Source organism: Pleuronectes platessa, chromosome 5, assembly GCF_947347685.1.
Source record: "Pleuronectes platessa chromosome 5, fPlePla1.1, whole genome shotgun sequence".
Lineage (NCBI taxonomy): Eukaryota > Metazoa > Chordata > Actinopteri > Pleuronectiformes > Pleuronectidae > Pleuronectes > Pleuronectes platessa.
Genome location: NC_070630.1, coordinates 23,553,627 through 23,570,916, shown reverse-complemented (window position 1 = coordinate 23,570,916; position 17,290 = coordinate 23,553,627). Strand labels below are relative to the sequence as shown.

Below are 17,290 nucleotides of genomic sequence, written 5' to 3'. Positions count from 1 at the left end.
TTCAGCCTTACACAAAATAAATACATGTGTTGTGTGAGTCAGCCCGGTCCTGCTGGGGCTAATGTGATGATGTGATGCTGTCGTGCAGGCAGGGAAATGAGCTGTGAATCAGGTAAGTGTGTTTCTCTGCTCAGGCGTTGTCATCATTCACCTGGCATCGCTCTGTTGGAGCCACACTCATTACTTTATGTCACAGTTGTGTCTCTGCTGCAGAAGGAAGTTAAACATGTTTTTTTTTCCATCTTGCCATCTTTTGGATTGAGCAATCAGGCAGCAGCAGGCTGTCACCTCTCAGTGTCTGCTCCACTGAGCTGATGATGTACTGGAAGTCTCAGCAAACACCACCACCTGGTGGCTTGAAATGTATTTACATCAAACATATTTTTCAGTTGCTTTTTCATCAAAGTCGAATCATTCAACATTTAATCATTTTATTAATTTTATCAGCAACATTGAACTGCCAACATTGGCAGCTGATGATTTTGGTTGTGATCGCTCTGCCTGCCTTTATCAGCACTGATTCTGACCAGAGCAGTTAGATTCTGTATTTTCAGCAAAAAGGCTGCCCCGCCTATGAGAATCAGCTGGTTTTAGCATTACTGGCTTTTTACCATCATGGATGGACTTCATAATGGGCCGCGACAATCACACAATAACAAAGAGACACCATGTGACAAGACAAAATTATGCTAAATGATGTTAGATGTTAGAGAAGGAACAGGCGGCAGTCGCTTGTTTGTGTTTGTTTTTCATAATTTTCAGTCAGGGTGTTGCTTCTATGTAGAAGAGGTCAGGGGCCCACATTCACATAACCTTGTATGAATTCATGTATGAGTTTTTCAAATTACAAATGGCAGCTATTTATTTGTTGTCAGAAAACATAAAGTATCTTGCTGTGAATGTGTTAATAGTGTATGTATGGCTAAACTATAGGGCTGGAAAAGCAAATTGTTTACTCTCCCTTCAGGCTCCATATGGAAATGTGAACCAAGCAGAGCTAAAAGCAAGAGTAAATATTAGACTTTGAATTGCCATCAGGCCTGATCACGTGTGCCAGTAGCCAGTTTGTGGCAGATGACTGAGCATTTTGAAAGATTCATGTTGAAAATGTTCTCTGCATGTTAAGATCACCATGAAGATATGTAGACAACCACACCTGAAATAGCTTGACACAAGCAGTGTGAACCAACACTGCCTCTATCCACTACTGAGTCAGATATGTGTACTCGTGTGTCAAAGCAACATAAAGTGTGTTACAAACAACTTCTAATGGGTTTTTCACTGTTTTGAGAAACATGATTTTAATTTGTGAGAACAACCGTCAGGCACATAATCACTTACACACTGACTTACTTGCACTCTTTCCATTTTATTGACTTTTAGTTTTACAAAAACAGGTATGAGAGAATGCATAGACTGAGTCACACTCACTATCGGCTCATCAAAGACAACATGAAATAACAAAACAAAGGAAAGGCAACAATTTATTTATAGACATAAAAACAACACTGTTTGCAGTTATTCTTCTGAGTGCATTCATACTCCTATGGTCTCTTGCACAAAGACACAGCTGAATGACATGCCATCGTCACTTAAGTGTGAACGCACACACTCAAACACAGTCACCTGACAATGCAAAAGAGTGGGAGCAACAGAATAAGTGTAGAATGCAGGGAAGAATGCATCCACTGACAAATAACCAACACTGATACGAGTGAAAGGGATGCGTAGACATTTACAGTTTAAAAGGGTCAGTTCACCCAAGTAAGGAATACAAATAATTTATAGAAGAAAATCAAAATTTCCCTTGGACCGCTGGAATTATTTTACTCCAGGTTTTAAAACCTGCATCAGCCTCTTCATTAACACAACAGAACTGCATGGGTTTGAGTCTAACAGCAGTGGAACATTTAACAGTGGGAGCACTGCAAACAAATTTCGAATTGTTTCTTTCACCGAGCTAACTCTGAGATATCCCATGACCTGTGAAATAGTAATATAAAGCAGGGCTCAAACATAAGAGAGAAACTGTTTTGTTATTGTCGTTATTTGGGTAAACTGACCCCTTCATCACATTTGGTACAATCAACTCACACTATCTGTCCTGTTTTAAACCAATAGGAGTGTTGCCAGCACCGTGATACACAAACGTCCAGTAACTACTAGCAGCAAAGGAATCAAAGATGGAGTCACAACTGACTTCGACAATAGTGTGAGTTGACGGCACTGTGTGCAAACATGAACCCACCTCCATTAAGATTTGTACAATGAGGCTTAACTTATGCATCCTTCATATGTTCTGTAAAGCTGTTCACATCGAAGATCAAACCAGTTATTTTACTGGAGGAAAGCCTCTGGGTAAACACACTGGGGCTGCAATCTCAAGTACAACAGGCACTGAGAGAGTGAGCATAGCCGAGCTACAGGATACACCGGATATACCCTTACTGCTGCACACCAGCACGCTGACCCAGGAAGCAGTAAAGTATCAGGATATGTTATTAATCCAAGTTCATACACTGCGGGGGAGAAGCCAGGCCCATTTTTTGTTGTTAGACAAAGTCGTCAACAGGCTGGGCCCTCGTGTCATGTGACTACTGGAGGAAAGTTATTTCTGTGAAGTCACAGCAAATCGCTACTTCTGTCGGATGGGTAAGTTTGAAACATGAAAAAAACAAAAAAAAAAACAGAGCGCAAGCATCTTTCTATAGCATGAGAAGGACATCCACAAATACATTAAACAAAATAAAAGCTCTTCCGTGTTTCTAAACCAGTTGAGATGCAGTGATTGTTTCTTTACATGACAATAAGAAATAATCAAGAAAACAGTTAGTTTGTTTCTTTAGTTTTTTTTTTACTGGTCTGCGTTTAATTAATGTGCATTTATAAGAACGTTACTGACCACCTCCTTCACATGCTGGTTTAAACTCTGCACATTTTCCAGAACAAACTCTTGGATTTGTCCTCGTCTGGAAAACTAAACTGGATAGGAAACCCCCCCCCCCCAAAAAGAGAGACATTGAAAAGTGCAATAAGAACAAACACTCCTGTTTGGATCCATCAACATTACAATTAGTTTAAATGTGTTATTTATATATTTTTTCAATTCACAATATGGATCAGTATTTTGTTTATATTCCAGTAGTTAGAACAGTGGATTAATTTCTGGTTTAGCTTGGTGATTTTCTATCCTCTATCAAACCTTAGTGCACTCTACTGTAGTCACTCTTCTTCCACACATGTACAGGTTATTAGGTCAATGTCCTTATGCAGACTTGTAATAAGATATCCATCATGTATGTAGTGTAACGAGCAGCAGACACATGTAAAGTTCTGCATCATGAGGATGTCACCACCAGTTTTAACCCCTGATATGTAAAAGGTCACCTGAAATCACACAATACCAGTGTACAACTACATTTCTACATCCACTGTAACAGGTCAACCAGAGCTCCGCCTCCTCATACAGCCTCTGTGCATCATGGTCCAAGTCCTGTAATCAAACAAGGCACATCTCCTATTAACCTCCCTCCCCTCCGCCACCCCTTTCTCTTCAGTTTCCTCAACAGGCCACAGCACTGATTTCTCCTTTTTCTTACTTACTACTTACTACCTTTTCAACTCACTCCTGAGTCTGGGCATCTCTGTATTCTGGACCTCTAGGAATGCAGGAAATACGGTTATTTTACCATCTGATCACCGCTGGAGAATTTCTATTCTCTATTTCCCAAGGATTACAATTACTGTATTTCGCTTTCATCATTCGATGCAGAATACAATGTAACTGGGGCTTTCTTCTGTAATCTGAGTCTGAGCTTGCACAAGCAACATAAATGTAAGCAAAGGGGGGAAAAGGATGGAATAAAAATAGGGAAACTGTTTATTTGCCAAACTGATGCAAGTATTTTTTCAATCCTCCTCCTTGTGCCAGACCCTTTGGTTATACAACAATGCTTCCGACTTATTTTTTAAGAACCACGCGCTGCATCACTGAGACGATGGCCGTCATGGCACCGCCCCCGTCCTCTTCTTGTGAGGTGGTTGTGCTAACTGGTGTGCAGTTTCTCTCGTTTTCTTTTCTCCATCTCTGAACAGGGGCAGGGTTACATATATTGTCTGATAAGGTGTAGGTGTGGGGGGGGGGGGTGGTTTAACCATTCAGGAAGTAAACCACAAACTCGTAGGTGCACATCATGATGGCGGTGTTGGGAATCTGTCGTACCAGGTGAGTCAAGAGGCCTCGGTACAGGGCACGGTAGCCCTCCTCTTTGGGTACTGTCGTTAGAGTCTGGAAGAAAGAGCGATACTTGGTGCCCTCCTCACGTAGCCTGGTCCGGATCACTTCTGCAGGAGGGAAAGAAAGATGGAAAAGGTTATAGGGATCAGAAGCACCAAGGCAGCCTATGTTAGCTCATTGCTAATCTGACTCTCACCATGAGGATATGCGATAGTTGTGGCACAGGTCTTAGAGGTGGCAGCAGCAAGCATCATTCCCACAAAGTCTGAAACATCTTTAGATGTCTCCTCCTCCTCGTCCATGTTTTGCGGCGCCTTGGCCTCCAAGAGGCGACGTTTGATGTTTTCATAAATCACAAAGTGGATCACAGTCTCTGAGATGCCAGCATAGGATGCAGACATTCCCCTGTAGAAGCCTCGGAGGCCGTCTGTCTGATAGACTCGCCGCACACACTCAAACGCACTCATCTTGCGCTCTCCCCGATTCCTGAGAACAAAAGGAGACATTTTGAGATGTCCCACTTACAAGGATGCCATCAACAACAACTATTATAATATCTGTCGTCAGATCAGGGAAAAAGTCCTGAAAACTCATGTCAAGATAAAATGCTTGATGACGCTGGTGAGCTATCTGTGTCTTCATAGATACTTCCATTAGAGGAGACTGAAAAGCCACTTGAAATTCAACAAATCGGGATATAAAGTGTATGATAAGGTAAATTTTAAGCAAAAACACATTGTGGTTGCGGAAGTTGGAACACAACCTTGCTCACATATCTTAAAAACAGGCTGATAATTGGGAATAAAAGTAATGCGTGTCTCTTTAAAACCACAAAATAGACATTCAAAGACATCCTGCTGGTGTACAAATAATTTGCACAAGAAAAGAAAGTACATAATTTCATACCAGATCGAGTTTCATTACCTCCATTAGGAACCTGACATGTACAATATGTAACACACAAACTCAAGTGTCATATTTACCTCGCATCAAGTTGTAGGCGGGTCTTTATCAACCATATTGGATTGGTTGCTGTGATAGCTGTAAAACCTGATGAATACAAGATTAATGGGATTAGACTTTGCTCCAATCTTGAAATGTGTTAAACTGCCTGTACCACATAAATAAAATCCTCAAAGTATCACTCTACATAATATACATTTTCTGTTTAAAATAAGTTTATGTCTTTTAACAAAACATAAAGACACATGGGCAGCTCAGAGAGAGAATGCTAGCCCCTCTGAAGATTAACCTATGTGTGCTAGTGGGGGGAAAAAAATAAAATCAATGTCATCAAAATTGTATGATTTAATCAAACAGTTAAAAACTTCTTCTCATCCAATGACCTAGATAAGGCAGAAGATTAAAGAAGTGCATAGAGAGGGATAGAACAAGCAGATATTTTGAAAAGAAAAAGCACAGATCTGTGGTGAGTACTCACGCAGACCCAAGTAACTCCTCACAGATGCAGCTAGAGACCCCTGGTGGTGCGGGGGTCTCCCGCCCTTGCAAGAGGAGAGCTACGGTAGAGTTAAAGCCTAGAACAGACACAGCTTTGTGTATAGCGAAATGACTGGCATGTAACCAATTAACTTAAACCCATTCCCCCAGGATTTAACCCACTACCAAGACAGTAAAAGGGACATTAGGGAAGAGTACAGCTAAAAAACACAATGAGTAATACAGTGACAATAATAAACTACTGTGGAGCTAAAACTGATAATTAAAATCATCTCATGACACCTAAGATTAATGATGAGACCCTTTTGAGAAGCCCGTCTTGAAGAACTGAAACTGGAAAATGCTGCTTAAACATTAATGCGTCAGTGCAGAGAGAAAAAAAAAAGGAAAACTTTAGTAATTGGGCTTATGTATCTAATGAGCCAAATGGCGTATTTTGTATGTTAGTGTATGGATGGTATAAAAAAAAAAAAAAATCTAGTATTGTTATTTAATCAGTATTTAGGCTAATCGGACACCTTACATGAACACAATTTGCCATGAGCCGGAGTCATTTACAGACTAAACACAAGACTCTACAGAGGAGGTGAGAGGAGGGCCATGGTTAGTTCACAAATGTCAGAAGGACACAGAGGACTGAATGCTGAACAGGTGTTTACACAGTAGAGATTAAAACTAGAAAGTTGAAGAACGTTTTGTGAGTTTTCTGGATCTGGATGAAACCAAGTTGTATCAACACTGCTGTGCTTTTTTCATGCATCATTGTTTTACCCTGTTTAAAATCACAAAGGTTTCACTTTCTTAAAGAAACTGCTGTAGTGGATGGTGATTTGTCTCTGAAGACGAAGATAACCTTCAGGAACACGGAACATTTTTCCACATAGATCAGTTAAAGACATGAAAGAGATGCTAGGCCAGGCTGTGTAAAATAATATATCAGTCACAGCAGATAAATATTTGTGTAAATGCTTATGTACTTTGACTTACGTACAGTACTTACACAGATATATTGGTTCTTTTACTTGAACACAGAACAGCAAATGGCCCGCTGTGGCCTGGAGGGTGAATTACTCAGTAAACACTACACAGTATAGAGAATTCCTCAGTGCAATAGAGTCATGTGAGTAATGTGATATTTTTTGTCTAAATGGGATATATATTTTGTGCCTGTATCAAACACATTTTTTGTTTACGTAAGATTTAGCTAGCTCCATATTTACATTCATCTTTGTCCACATTCATATAATACATGTAGTGATAAAATAATTTAATAAAAGATACTATTATATTACTGAGCTATGTTTTGAAGAAGCTGACCTTGACCGAGTTGTGGAAAATCTGTGTCGTGATGAGATAAAAGAGGCACCACCATAAACCTGTCAGACTCACCTATGTATATATACACACACACACACACGTTAGAATATATATACATATACACACACCTACCGCGCAGCTGCTTGTCTGACACACATTGTAATAGTCCCACACTCCGAGCAGGATCACATTGACACAAGAGCAGATTACCTACTCTTGACATACAAAGCATTTGAGAATAATGATGTAAAATTTAAGCGTGGCCTTGTTGCATGATACGTTTTAATTAAACAACCTGAGGATTTCTGTAGCAACCTCGAATCAAACATTTCATGTTGCTTTCTACAGAGGGATCAATGTCATTACGAATGCAGACAGCACCAACATGACACAAGTCTGTTCCTGCATGTACCACCTCTATCAATCTCAACCTAACAGCACTGAAACAGGTCTGTTTACTCAGATTTTCTCACAAGTATGCTGCAAATGTTTGCTAGGTAACAATATATTGAAAAACATTACATGGTGGTGCTCAGATATATAGTTACCTGCCGTTCCAGCCGACACCATATGTACCTGTGTGGAGTCAGGTTCCAACACACCGTTCAATTTCTCTTTGGCAGTAGAGTAAGCAGCAAAGTAGATTGCTCTGTTGTAGGTAAAAGAAAATAAAAAAAACGAGGTCAGTGCATGTTACACAGGTTCAAGTGATATTTTTGGATATTTCATGTAAAGCTGATCCCAGTCCGCTATTAGCTCCTGTAGGAGTGTGGTTTATTAATTACACTTCATTAACTAATAAAACTGTCAGGTTAAGCTTTATAATCAGTCACTGCCCAGAAAACCCTAATAAGACCAAAAGGCTATTCAGCATAAAAACACATCATATTCACAACATAAGCTGCCTCTACCTTCCCCTACTAGCTTTAATTGAACTGTTTGATGCCATAATCTTATTCATTCCAGCTAAATGTGTTTTAAGGCTGTTAAAGGAGTTGATTTCTAAATCTACGTCACAGTTCAGAGAGGCCTTGTTGACTTAACTTGCACTGATCTGCACCAGCATTCATGTAGCAAGAAAACACTCTACTAACGCCTAGCGCTGGCACCTGCTTGCTCCAGCATTTAGTGTAGCCCGCTGCCATTAGCCCCCACTTTGTTCCTGACACTGACACCAAGGATAACTGAAGATCATGAATGTTATTACTTATTACCTAGCTGCAGCTAGCTCAGAGTATTTCCCAGACATGACTCAAAACTGTTCTCAAAAAGCTGAGGCTGTTGCCATGTTTCCCAGGAAGCACATCACCAGCACACAAACTGATGAGAAAGTGATGAAGATGAATGGGACATAAATGGCCATGGACCCCTAATGCTTCTTTGTCACTAAGCGACCTCAATGATAACTTTGGTGGTGGTTACATAATAGCAATTTTCCTCCCCGTAAAACAACCAATGAGTCCAAAAAGTTGTATTTATCGCCCACATGTGAAATGTGACATTACGTCCTTTTTCAGGGGATAAGTGTTGGTAAATGTAACTGAACAGAAACGTCAAGAGTCCATGACTTAAACCAAGGAGGGACGGTTAAAAGGTTCTCATGACAGCAAACATTTTTTCTTCTGTGATAAAAAGAAAACAAAGTTAATGTCCTGTCCCAATTCCTCTCCCTTTGCCCTACCCCTAGATATGAATTGCCCCTTGCTGGGTAGTGGCCCACTTCAAAACAGAGCCACAAGAAGTAGGGAAAGAAAATCAAACCCAAGTTATTGGGGAAGCTTTGTCATGACTATGTCATCAGCAGCCAACCAACTTTATCACAGTGACAAACCATATCAACCAACGTCATGTCATTAACAGCTGTTATCAGCCCACAGTATAATATTGACACATCTGCCCCTCACTGAAAACATTATAACCTGAGGTTTTTTGTTGTTGTTATTTTTCAAACTTCATATACAGGACATGGTAGTAATGAACGTTCATTGTATAGACCGGAGAGAGTTCAGAGTAAACATAGCAGAGGTGATTAATAAATAATAAAAATAAATAAATTTATATATATATATATATATAGTGTTTAGGTAGCCATAGTCATGTTTTGGTGTATGAAATGGTGGCTGAGGTATCAGTTATTACATGAAATACTAGCAACAAATCTTAAGCATCCAAATAATTTTTAAAATATGTGTTATAATTTAGGCAAAACAGTAGAAAGCCAACAACTTACCACTATATTCATTATTGATAATCTTGGAAATAGTTTTCATCTAGTTCAACCATTATTTTGACAATTCAATTACTTGAAGTAGTCAATTAAGGACAACACTAACAGTCTTATTAAAGTCATACTCAAAAGTGGTGCACATTGTTAAGAATATGATCAAGATGAAGTTGACAGGAGTCATCTTACCTGGAAGGTGCCACGCCCACCAAGTTTGGCCCCAAGCCCCTGAAGAGTGAACGAGGTCCTTCTTTCTCCAGTATCAATCTGACCCAAACAAAAAGACAAAAATCCAAATAACAAATCGAGACAAACTCTCCCTGTCCCGGAACCACTCGTCTGATCGACTTCAAACATAGCAGGTGGGTTGCTGAGGGCCCAGTGGCATCACACTTGAATGTACATAAAACAGTTATTAGATTATCATGATTCTACCAACAAAATAAAGCATGCTTTACATGTATTAGCCCCATTTTGTTTAATTAAAACATTATCCTCAGCAGTTTTTCCTCACAAAATGATATTAGAATGTTGTGTGTAACTTGGCATTAAATCTAGTGAACACATTAATTTAACGAACATGATTACTCCTTGCCATTTTTAAGAATCGTCTAGCCTTTTCCTCTCAGCAGGAACATAATCCTACATCCAATGTTCTAAACATGTGTAAAAATATGTATCTGGTATTAATGTTGTTGAGGGATGATGTTCGTCTGCAGAGATAAATGTTGAGTACCCACTTGAGACAGTGCAGGGGCCCTGGAGGGGTCATGCGGGCCACACTGGCCCCATTGACTGTATTGAGCTGAACCTCAGACACGTAGAGGGTTATGGAGGATGACTGCAGACGTGTCTTCACTACTTCTAGTGGACAAGTTAATATGGCTCCTACCGTGCCCCCAGATCTGACAGAAACACAGAGATGGAAAAGGACGAGGTGAGACAGTGAACATTCTCCAACAGACTGATACCAAGCGTGCTTAGATGGCAAAATCCCTCCGATTCATCACAGTGTTGTTTTCATGCATAAATACATCAGCCAATGGTGTGATTAATAGAATTCTGAATCTCCCAGGCATGTAGACAGGAAAAAACACAGTGTGGGAACACAGAGAGACAGTCAGGAATGCTTTGTGTTTCTTGGGGAAGACAGCCACCTTCTGTTCTGTGGCGCCACGCCGCATTCCCGAATCACAGATGTATATATTATCATACAAGGAATATTCAAATCGGGGTAAAACCACAACTTTAAACAGTTACTGTCTTTTGATCAAGCAAAGTGTTCAAATTGGTTTCTCGTCTTGTTTCCCACATTTATAAAAACCAGCCCTTTGACAAGTTATGAATAGTAAAATAAATCATTTACATATTTTAGCACTTACAGACTTGCAAAACTGTGAGCCAAGATCTATAGACATGCCTGCAGAAAGACAGCTACACCCAGGGTGTCACTTTATGACCAACTCAGGTATTTCAGGTCACCTGTGCCTCGTACATAAGCTACATGGAATACATAATTAAAATGAATATAACGTGACTGAATTTGGCAGGGCAAGGCCCCATGAGAGGATATCAAAAGCAAGAACAACAATGGTTATCTTTAGTTAAGGTTAAATTTCAGACAGGAGTGGAGGTAGCATATGCTATATACTTTAGCAGAAATCAGCTTATCATCCTGGAGAGTGGGCTTTACTATGAACAAATATGAATATCTTGAATAAGTACATATGCATATCATGTTTATAATGGGACCAAATCTTCCTGCAACAAGAAAATGATTTTCCTGACTGCAGATGTCTGGGACCCCATCATTACACCGTCCAAATGTCCTCAGCTGCGACTGTGATATTTGAACTTTCCATGGCCAATACCGGTCATGCTGTACATTAAAATACTAATATGTATTTTGATATTCATGCTTATGCATAAAAATACTGCAAATTGCTTATATGTGTAAAGATGCATGGCAAGAAACCCAGATTCTGATTAAGGCTAATAAAACTACAAGTGTTCTTTATTTTGCTGTAATTTGTAATGAGTGTAGCTGCACAATAAAATAATGAAGGCTCCAGGCGGACAGCATGAGTCACTGCTTTTGTAAACGTTATAAAGAGCTTATTTATCCTGACAGGAAACAAATGGGCTAAAATCAATCTCTCAATAGATTTCTTGGATAATCTGCCTGAGGCAAGATGAAGTAATGCTACAAAATATATTTTAATATTGATCTAATGCAACACCAGTATGTTGTTCCACTCACTTTCACAAGGAGTGTGTCTAGGCAGAATCACAACAGTCCCGGGTTAAATCAGACTGGGCCACAAGTCGTGCCATTATCATACTGGGCAGACGAGCAGGAGAGATAAGAGCAGACTGCGTTCCACTGTGTCCCCTCTGTTTAGATGTTGCATCAGGCACACGCGTTTTTTCTGTGTGTTCTAAACCCTGTTCTCGGAGTGACCTTTGGGGGCAGCTTGCTCACGTTTGTTTGGATGCACTCGTGACACCGAGAGTAGTTTAGATTCACGGTGTTTAACAGCGGCGTCCTTTCAAACGGATCCTCAGCTTCTGCATTTTATGTAACATTGAGTAAAACACTACGAAAACTAAGGACGAGAACAGATCACCCACGCATGCAGAGATTATCATTCAAACATTGAAATGTCATTGCAGCGTATGACATTGAGCTCAACTCCCGGGCGCACAAGAGTAAGCCCGACAGGCTAGCTGACACCTGACACACCGATGCTAACAAGGGTCTCCATGCTAACACATTGTCTCACTAACCGTCGTCAACACAGCAACACAAGCACCCCAGTGTTGCGTGGACCTACACCGGCTAGTAACCACAGTTAGCCCCGAGTGTGTGGAGCTAGCTAGCGACGTCTGCTCAATATGACACGGGAACATGTACTCACCCTCCAGCAAACAGATGAACTAAAGTATCTCGTTGACTCATTGTGGATCATATTCGAGAACAGTCCACGGGACACCACACAGGGGACGACGGGGGCGGACGTGGGAAAACAGCGGGGGGGAGTGACGACCCCCGACCTAGCAAGCGAATGATCCTCAGCTGTGCTGTGGTGGAGGTCAACTGAATGGAAGAAACGACGCTATGTAACTGCTAACTGAGCTAGCTGGCGTTAGCTGCCCGAGCTAACGGGTTTCCGCTGGTAAATGTCGATGTGAGAGCGACAGGGCTGCGGCGTTTCCCCTCTGGTGAACCGGGAAAGGGCTTCACCACAGCGTGCGGGTCCTCGGTGGGGGTGAATAGGTCCAGTGGTGCTGGAATAACACTGACCGCAGAACACACGACTCGGCCTCGCTCACGTTGACGCACCTTGAATCTGTGTCTGTGCGCCAGGTCCCACTGTTTATCATCGAATGGGAAGCCACACAACACAGGCGCTGATTGGATGATGCGTCCTGTAGACCCGCCCTGCCACTACTCGTTCACGTGATAGCGCTTTTATTTTGAAGGGCAGAGCTCGTCGTCTCTCAGGAGATGGCGGGAGGGAGGAGAGTTAGTTTCTCTTAAAGCTGGAACATCAGACTGTGAGGGGGAAGGAGACAAATGAAGATGGTGATAGGACATTTTGAGTAATTGAGTGAAAATGAAACAAGGAAGAGAATTGAACTGATCCTGCAGGGATGCAGCTTTTATTGTATTATTTTGAGTAGTATGATCAAAATGACACTTTTCTGGAGTATGTTATAAGCAGCTGGGAATCCAAATGTCAACATGTCTCTGTTAACCCAAAATGTTACCTAGTATTTTGAATCTTTCCAATATAACTTAATATTTGATAGAGCGGAGACAGTATATCATTGAGAACGCCATAGAGCACATGTTATTTTTGAATGCTTACATAGAGATGTGATTAATCATTTTAAGATACCAACTACAATGAGATGTTAGCAGGTGTTAGTGGCCACCAGTGGATGTTAGTACACCTTAGCGTCATCAAGTGTTTTGGCCTTGTAATCAACGATACAGGCCGGGGTTGAGGGTACGCTGAGGCTAGAGGCAAATCTGACTGGCGACCGGCTTGTATGGAAGCACCATGAAAGCCATGTGGCCCACTCAGTAGGTCAGATATCATTAACTCTATGCTTTTTTAACTAAATAGTGTCCCATTTTAGAACATAGGACAACATGGAGAATATCCCCTGTATGTTCAACCACACTAATTAATGCCTACCACCATTAAGGAAATATGAATAAATCGTATTAATATAGCAATGTATAACATATATAACAATAACTACACCTAAACACAAATATTTGACTAGACTGTTCTTTTGTCATTGAATAAATTGAATAATTTTAAAGCATTATTTATATACAAAATGTATAAACAAATGTATAGACAAGACTGCAACAATTAAATTGTCTACTAGAGCTGTTTTGCAATAGTTTTCCATTCCTTCACATATTCCGTTTGTAAAAAGCTAAAATTAGCTTGACTAGATTTGTAATGGATATTTTTGTAGTAAATAGTTCAAATACTGATGTAGAAATATAGCGCAAATTTATTACAAAGTATACTGTTATCTTTAATTATGTTTCACACTTATACAGACAGACAATGTATAAACTAACTAAACAAAAACAGAACCTCCTTGGTGGAGGTATAGTAAATAAATGAAATACAAAGAATGAGAGAAATGCTCCTGTACAAAACACATGAAAAAACTAATCTCAACAAACTTAACAAGATAAAACATAATGTATATACTGATCAAATTAAAGAAGAACAAAAATTAAAGCAACAAACTATTACAACAAGGATAAAATATAACAAAGAGTGACATCAATACATTTTTTTCCTCCCTCTACCTCTGCATGTCTTCGAACCGCTGGTCAAGTGGCAGAAGGGCATTTAAAGGACAGTATGTATGTCCATATATTGACTTGGGGGGGTACAGTTGTCAGATTGTATAGAAATTTGGGTTCAAATGTAGCGAGTAAAAGTAAAATGCAGTCAGGAAAATTAATACTCAGTGAAGTACAGATATGTGAAAAATCGACTTAAGCACAGTAACATAGGAATTTTAACTGCGTTACTTCCCACCACTGACTTTACACTTTGAATGTATACTTGATAAACATGCACAAATTAATCCTTGTGTCCCAACAGATGTAAAGCCTGAACACAACACGGATCTCATATTGTGTGGCACAATATAGTGCATAAGAATAGGCTCAAACCTTAAAATGATGTTATACTGTGCTGGAAGTTGATTATGCGGTTATACAGTAAAGTTATGATTTATACAAAGACGAGCGGTATAGAAAGTAAAATAACCTGGCAACTTAACAAATGGCGACTGAAACGATGAATGGATAAACGGTGGTTTAAATACCCCCCCCCCCCCCCAAACTAGCGGCGTGACAAACAAGATGACACTGGAGACATCTTACCTGGAATAAAACCATCGACCGTAACGGAGAACAAATCCCACACTGGCGCAGATCAACAGGTCATTTCCATAGACTGTATCGTCATTTCACCTAATGCGCTGATTGTTTTAGACGGGCCACGGTGATTGGCTCCCAGTGACGGTGTCGTCACGTCAAAGATGGAGAAGGGACTCACTTATTGATTGATACAAAATGACAAAGCCGAGACGTGATTTGCCACCTCAAGCAACTATGGGCATATAGCTGCCTGATTGGCTGTGGAGAAAAGGTCACTTATGTCTTTAAGAAAAATCCGACACAAGAGACATGATATAAGAAAAATCCGACACAAGAGACATGATATTAAAACTTAAAAAATACTACCGCCCGAACAGGGACTTGAACCCTGGACCCTCAGATTAAAAGTCTGATGCTCTACCGACTGAGCTATCCGGGCTCTGAAAACTTGTACTGCTTAACAATTTTGATATATACCAATATTCTATGTATCTATTATCATGTTATAACGTGTATCGCTTGTGATTCTTAAAGTCAATTTATGAATGTGACGATGAAGGTTAAGTCACTACTAGCTGCTACTTCCTCATAGACTGTAGTGGAAGAGGGCGCAGCTGTGGAACTCACATTGTGGCTGCGGATTTTAATAAGGACACAATCCTCTTCAAATTACTTTACTTCACAATGTGCCTTAACATGGCGCTGCTTTTATCCAGTTGGCCAAACACGTTTCTTCATGCCTCATGGCCCATCTGCTGCCATATTGTCGAATAAAGTAAAAATTGTGTCAAATATTTTTGCTCTTACATTTTTGCTATTGGAACCCAGTTGTGAAACCGAGTTCCCGAGGAGTCAAACGGGTTTTGAAGAAAGGAGCGATTTTTTGATTTGGGGCTGTAAATAAGTTTACTGTCATAATTTCCACTTTTTTTAGATTAAGTGAGATAATTTAGGTGTAAATGGAATATTTAGTTTTGACGTTATCTTAAATATATTTTTTCGAGAGAAGTAAATATGACAAAGATCACTATCATTGCTGTAAATCTGTAAAAAAAAATATGCACCACTTCTGAGAAATATATTTTGGGGCTAGATATGGGGAAATGTAGCTGTTTTCTTCAGCATGCACAGCTTTACTATTTGCGCCTTATATCAGATTCTTTCTCCCTCTGAACATCTACACTATGTGCACACTTAACTTCACTTGCACAAACACTGATGTCCAATCTCAATGCTTCCTCTAGCGGTAGAAGGAATAGGATTAAACCTTACAGGATCATGTCACATCTGCTTTCATCGATGGAAGGTGCTGCTTTCATTTTTCCCCAATATTCCCTGTACTATTTGTTTTCATTTCCAATGTACTACTGTAATATACTCATGATTTCAATAAAGTTTATCACAAAAAAGTTGTAGTAATATAAATGTAAATAAATGCAAGCATACGAAGCAGGCATGCCCACTCTCCAGTATTACAGCAACACATAGCTGTGACTGCACAGTAAAGATGAGCCAGGCCCGGACTTTTGATCACTTGAAAAAGTAAATTGTGAGATAAAGGGTATCATGAACTCTGAGTACATGTGCTGTGTGTGTTTGTAAAGGAAGAGTATTTTTGGTCTGTTTGCTGTTGGTGTAGAGGCAGAGGACAACATCTCTATGTCAGGTCTGTCTGGAAATAATTAAATAAAAAGTGAGTTTGACCTTTGAGAGCAAACATTTGTTCAGCAGCTCTTGGTTGACTAAAATTTTGTCAAAGTTGGCCTTTGGCCAGTCCGCAATCTCATACATTGACTTAGCCGGCAAGGTTTGTTGGTTGCTTATTTTAAGACTGGAAACTCTAAACATCATCGGCAAAAAATACTTGCAACAAATAGGTCACTACTGAAAGAACAAATAATAATACATCCCCTTTGCAAATATAGACTGGTATTAATGACAAAACAAAACAAACAAATCACTCTTGTTATTTTGCTACTACAGCAGCAGAGGTTACTTGTGGTGGTTCATGTTAGCTAATGTTTGCAAACTCTATTTGACAACTCCTTTGTTATGAAGTCCTCAGCAGTCAATCATGACATTTTACCCTGTTTTGATAGAATCAAATAACAAATCAACATCAAACTTACCAGAAAAAATTACACCTAAATGTGTGTCTTTACTCAAAACTATAGCTAACACACAGGTGACAATATATTACTTTCTGAGTAAGGAATTATTCAGGGCTGTTGGACAAATAGTTTACCCTCATGTGTCAAATTTGGCCCTTTTCTGGCCCCTGGGTCCGAGCTCTGCCTCTGATTTGGGGAATCCCTCACTGTGACCAAATACCTGGCAAGTTCCCTGTTTGTCACAGTCCCCTTATTAGGAGATTCATTTATATACCCTGTACAGGAAACACCTTCTATCAGGTTAAGCATGGATGCCTACAGTATGTATGTGAAAAGACCCACAAGATCACATTTATGGTAAAACACACATTTCAATAGACATAATATGTGATTTATTTTTTTGTTTTTATTATTGTTAAAAATGTGGAGAACGACTAATCCATCACTCATTTAAAACTAGGTCAACACAACATCATGATTAATGATTGTTGGGCTACCAAACTTTTTACTCTGTT

At 39.8% G+C, this 17,290-nt stretch overlaps 1 protein-coding gene and 1 non-coding gene across 2 annotated transcripts; both read right to left on the bottom strand.

The window, feature by feature from the left end:
- Window positions 1–1,349: 1,349 nt before the first annotated feature.
- Window positions 1,350–12,613, bottom strand: LOC128439636 (solute carrier family 25 member 36-A). Its single transcript, XM_053421997.1, has 7 exons — window positions 12,158–12,613; window positions 9,980–10,144; window positions 9,429–9,506; window positions 7,564–7,664; window positions 5,221–5,287; window positions 4,434–4,723; window positions 1,350–4,344 (listed from the first exon to the last, which is right to left on the bottom strand). Exons 1-7 carry the CDS (start codon window positions 12,196–12,198, stop codon window positions 4,151–4,153), a joined length of 936 nt encoding a protein of 311 aa, XP_053277972.1. The 5' UTR covers window positions 12,199–12,613; the 3' UTR covers window positions 1,350–4,150.
- A 2,417-nt stretch (window positions 12,614–15,030) lies between these two features.
- trnak-uuu (transfer RNA lysine (anticodon UUU)) lies at window positions 15,031–15,103 on the bottom strand. The gene has a single exon. It is a non-coding gene; the product is annotated as a tRNA-Lys (tRNA).
- Between the last annotated feature and the right edge of the window lie 2,187 nt (window positions 15,104–17,290).

Coding starts and splice junctions, on each gene's coding strand:
- LOC128439636 (XM_053421997.1), bottom strand. CDS start 12,198: ATGAGTCAACGAGATACTTTAGTTCATCTGTTTGCTGGAGG. Junction 7,665..9,428: donor GTGGGCGTGGCACCTTCCAG/GTAAGATGACTC, acceptor TACCTACAACAG/AGCAATCTACTTTGCTGCTT. Junction 5,288..7,563: donor GGTGTCGGCTGGAACGGCAG/GTAACTATATAT, acceptor TGTATTCATCAG/GTTTTACAGCTATCACAGCA.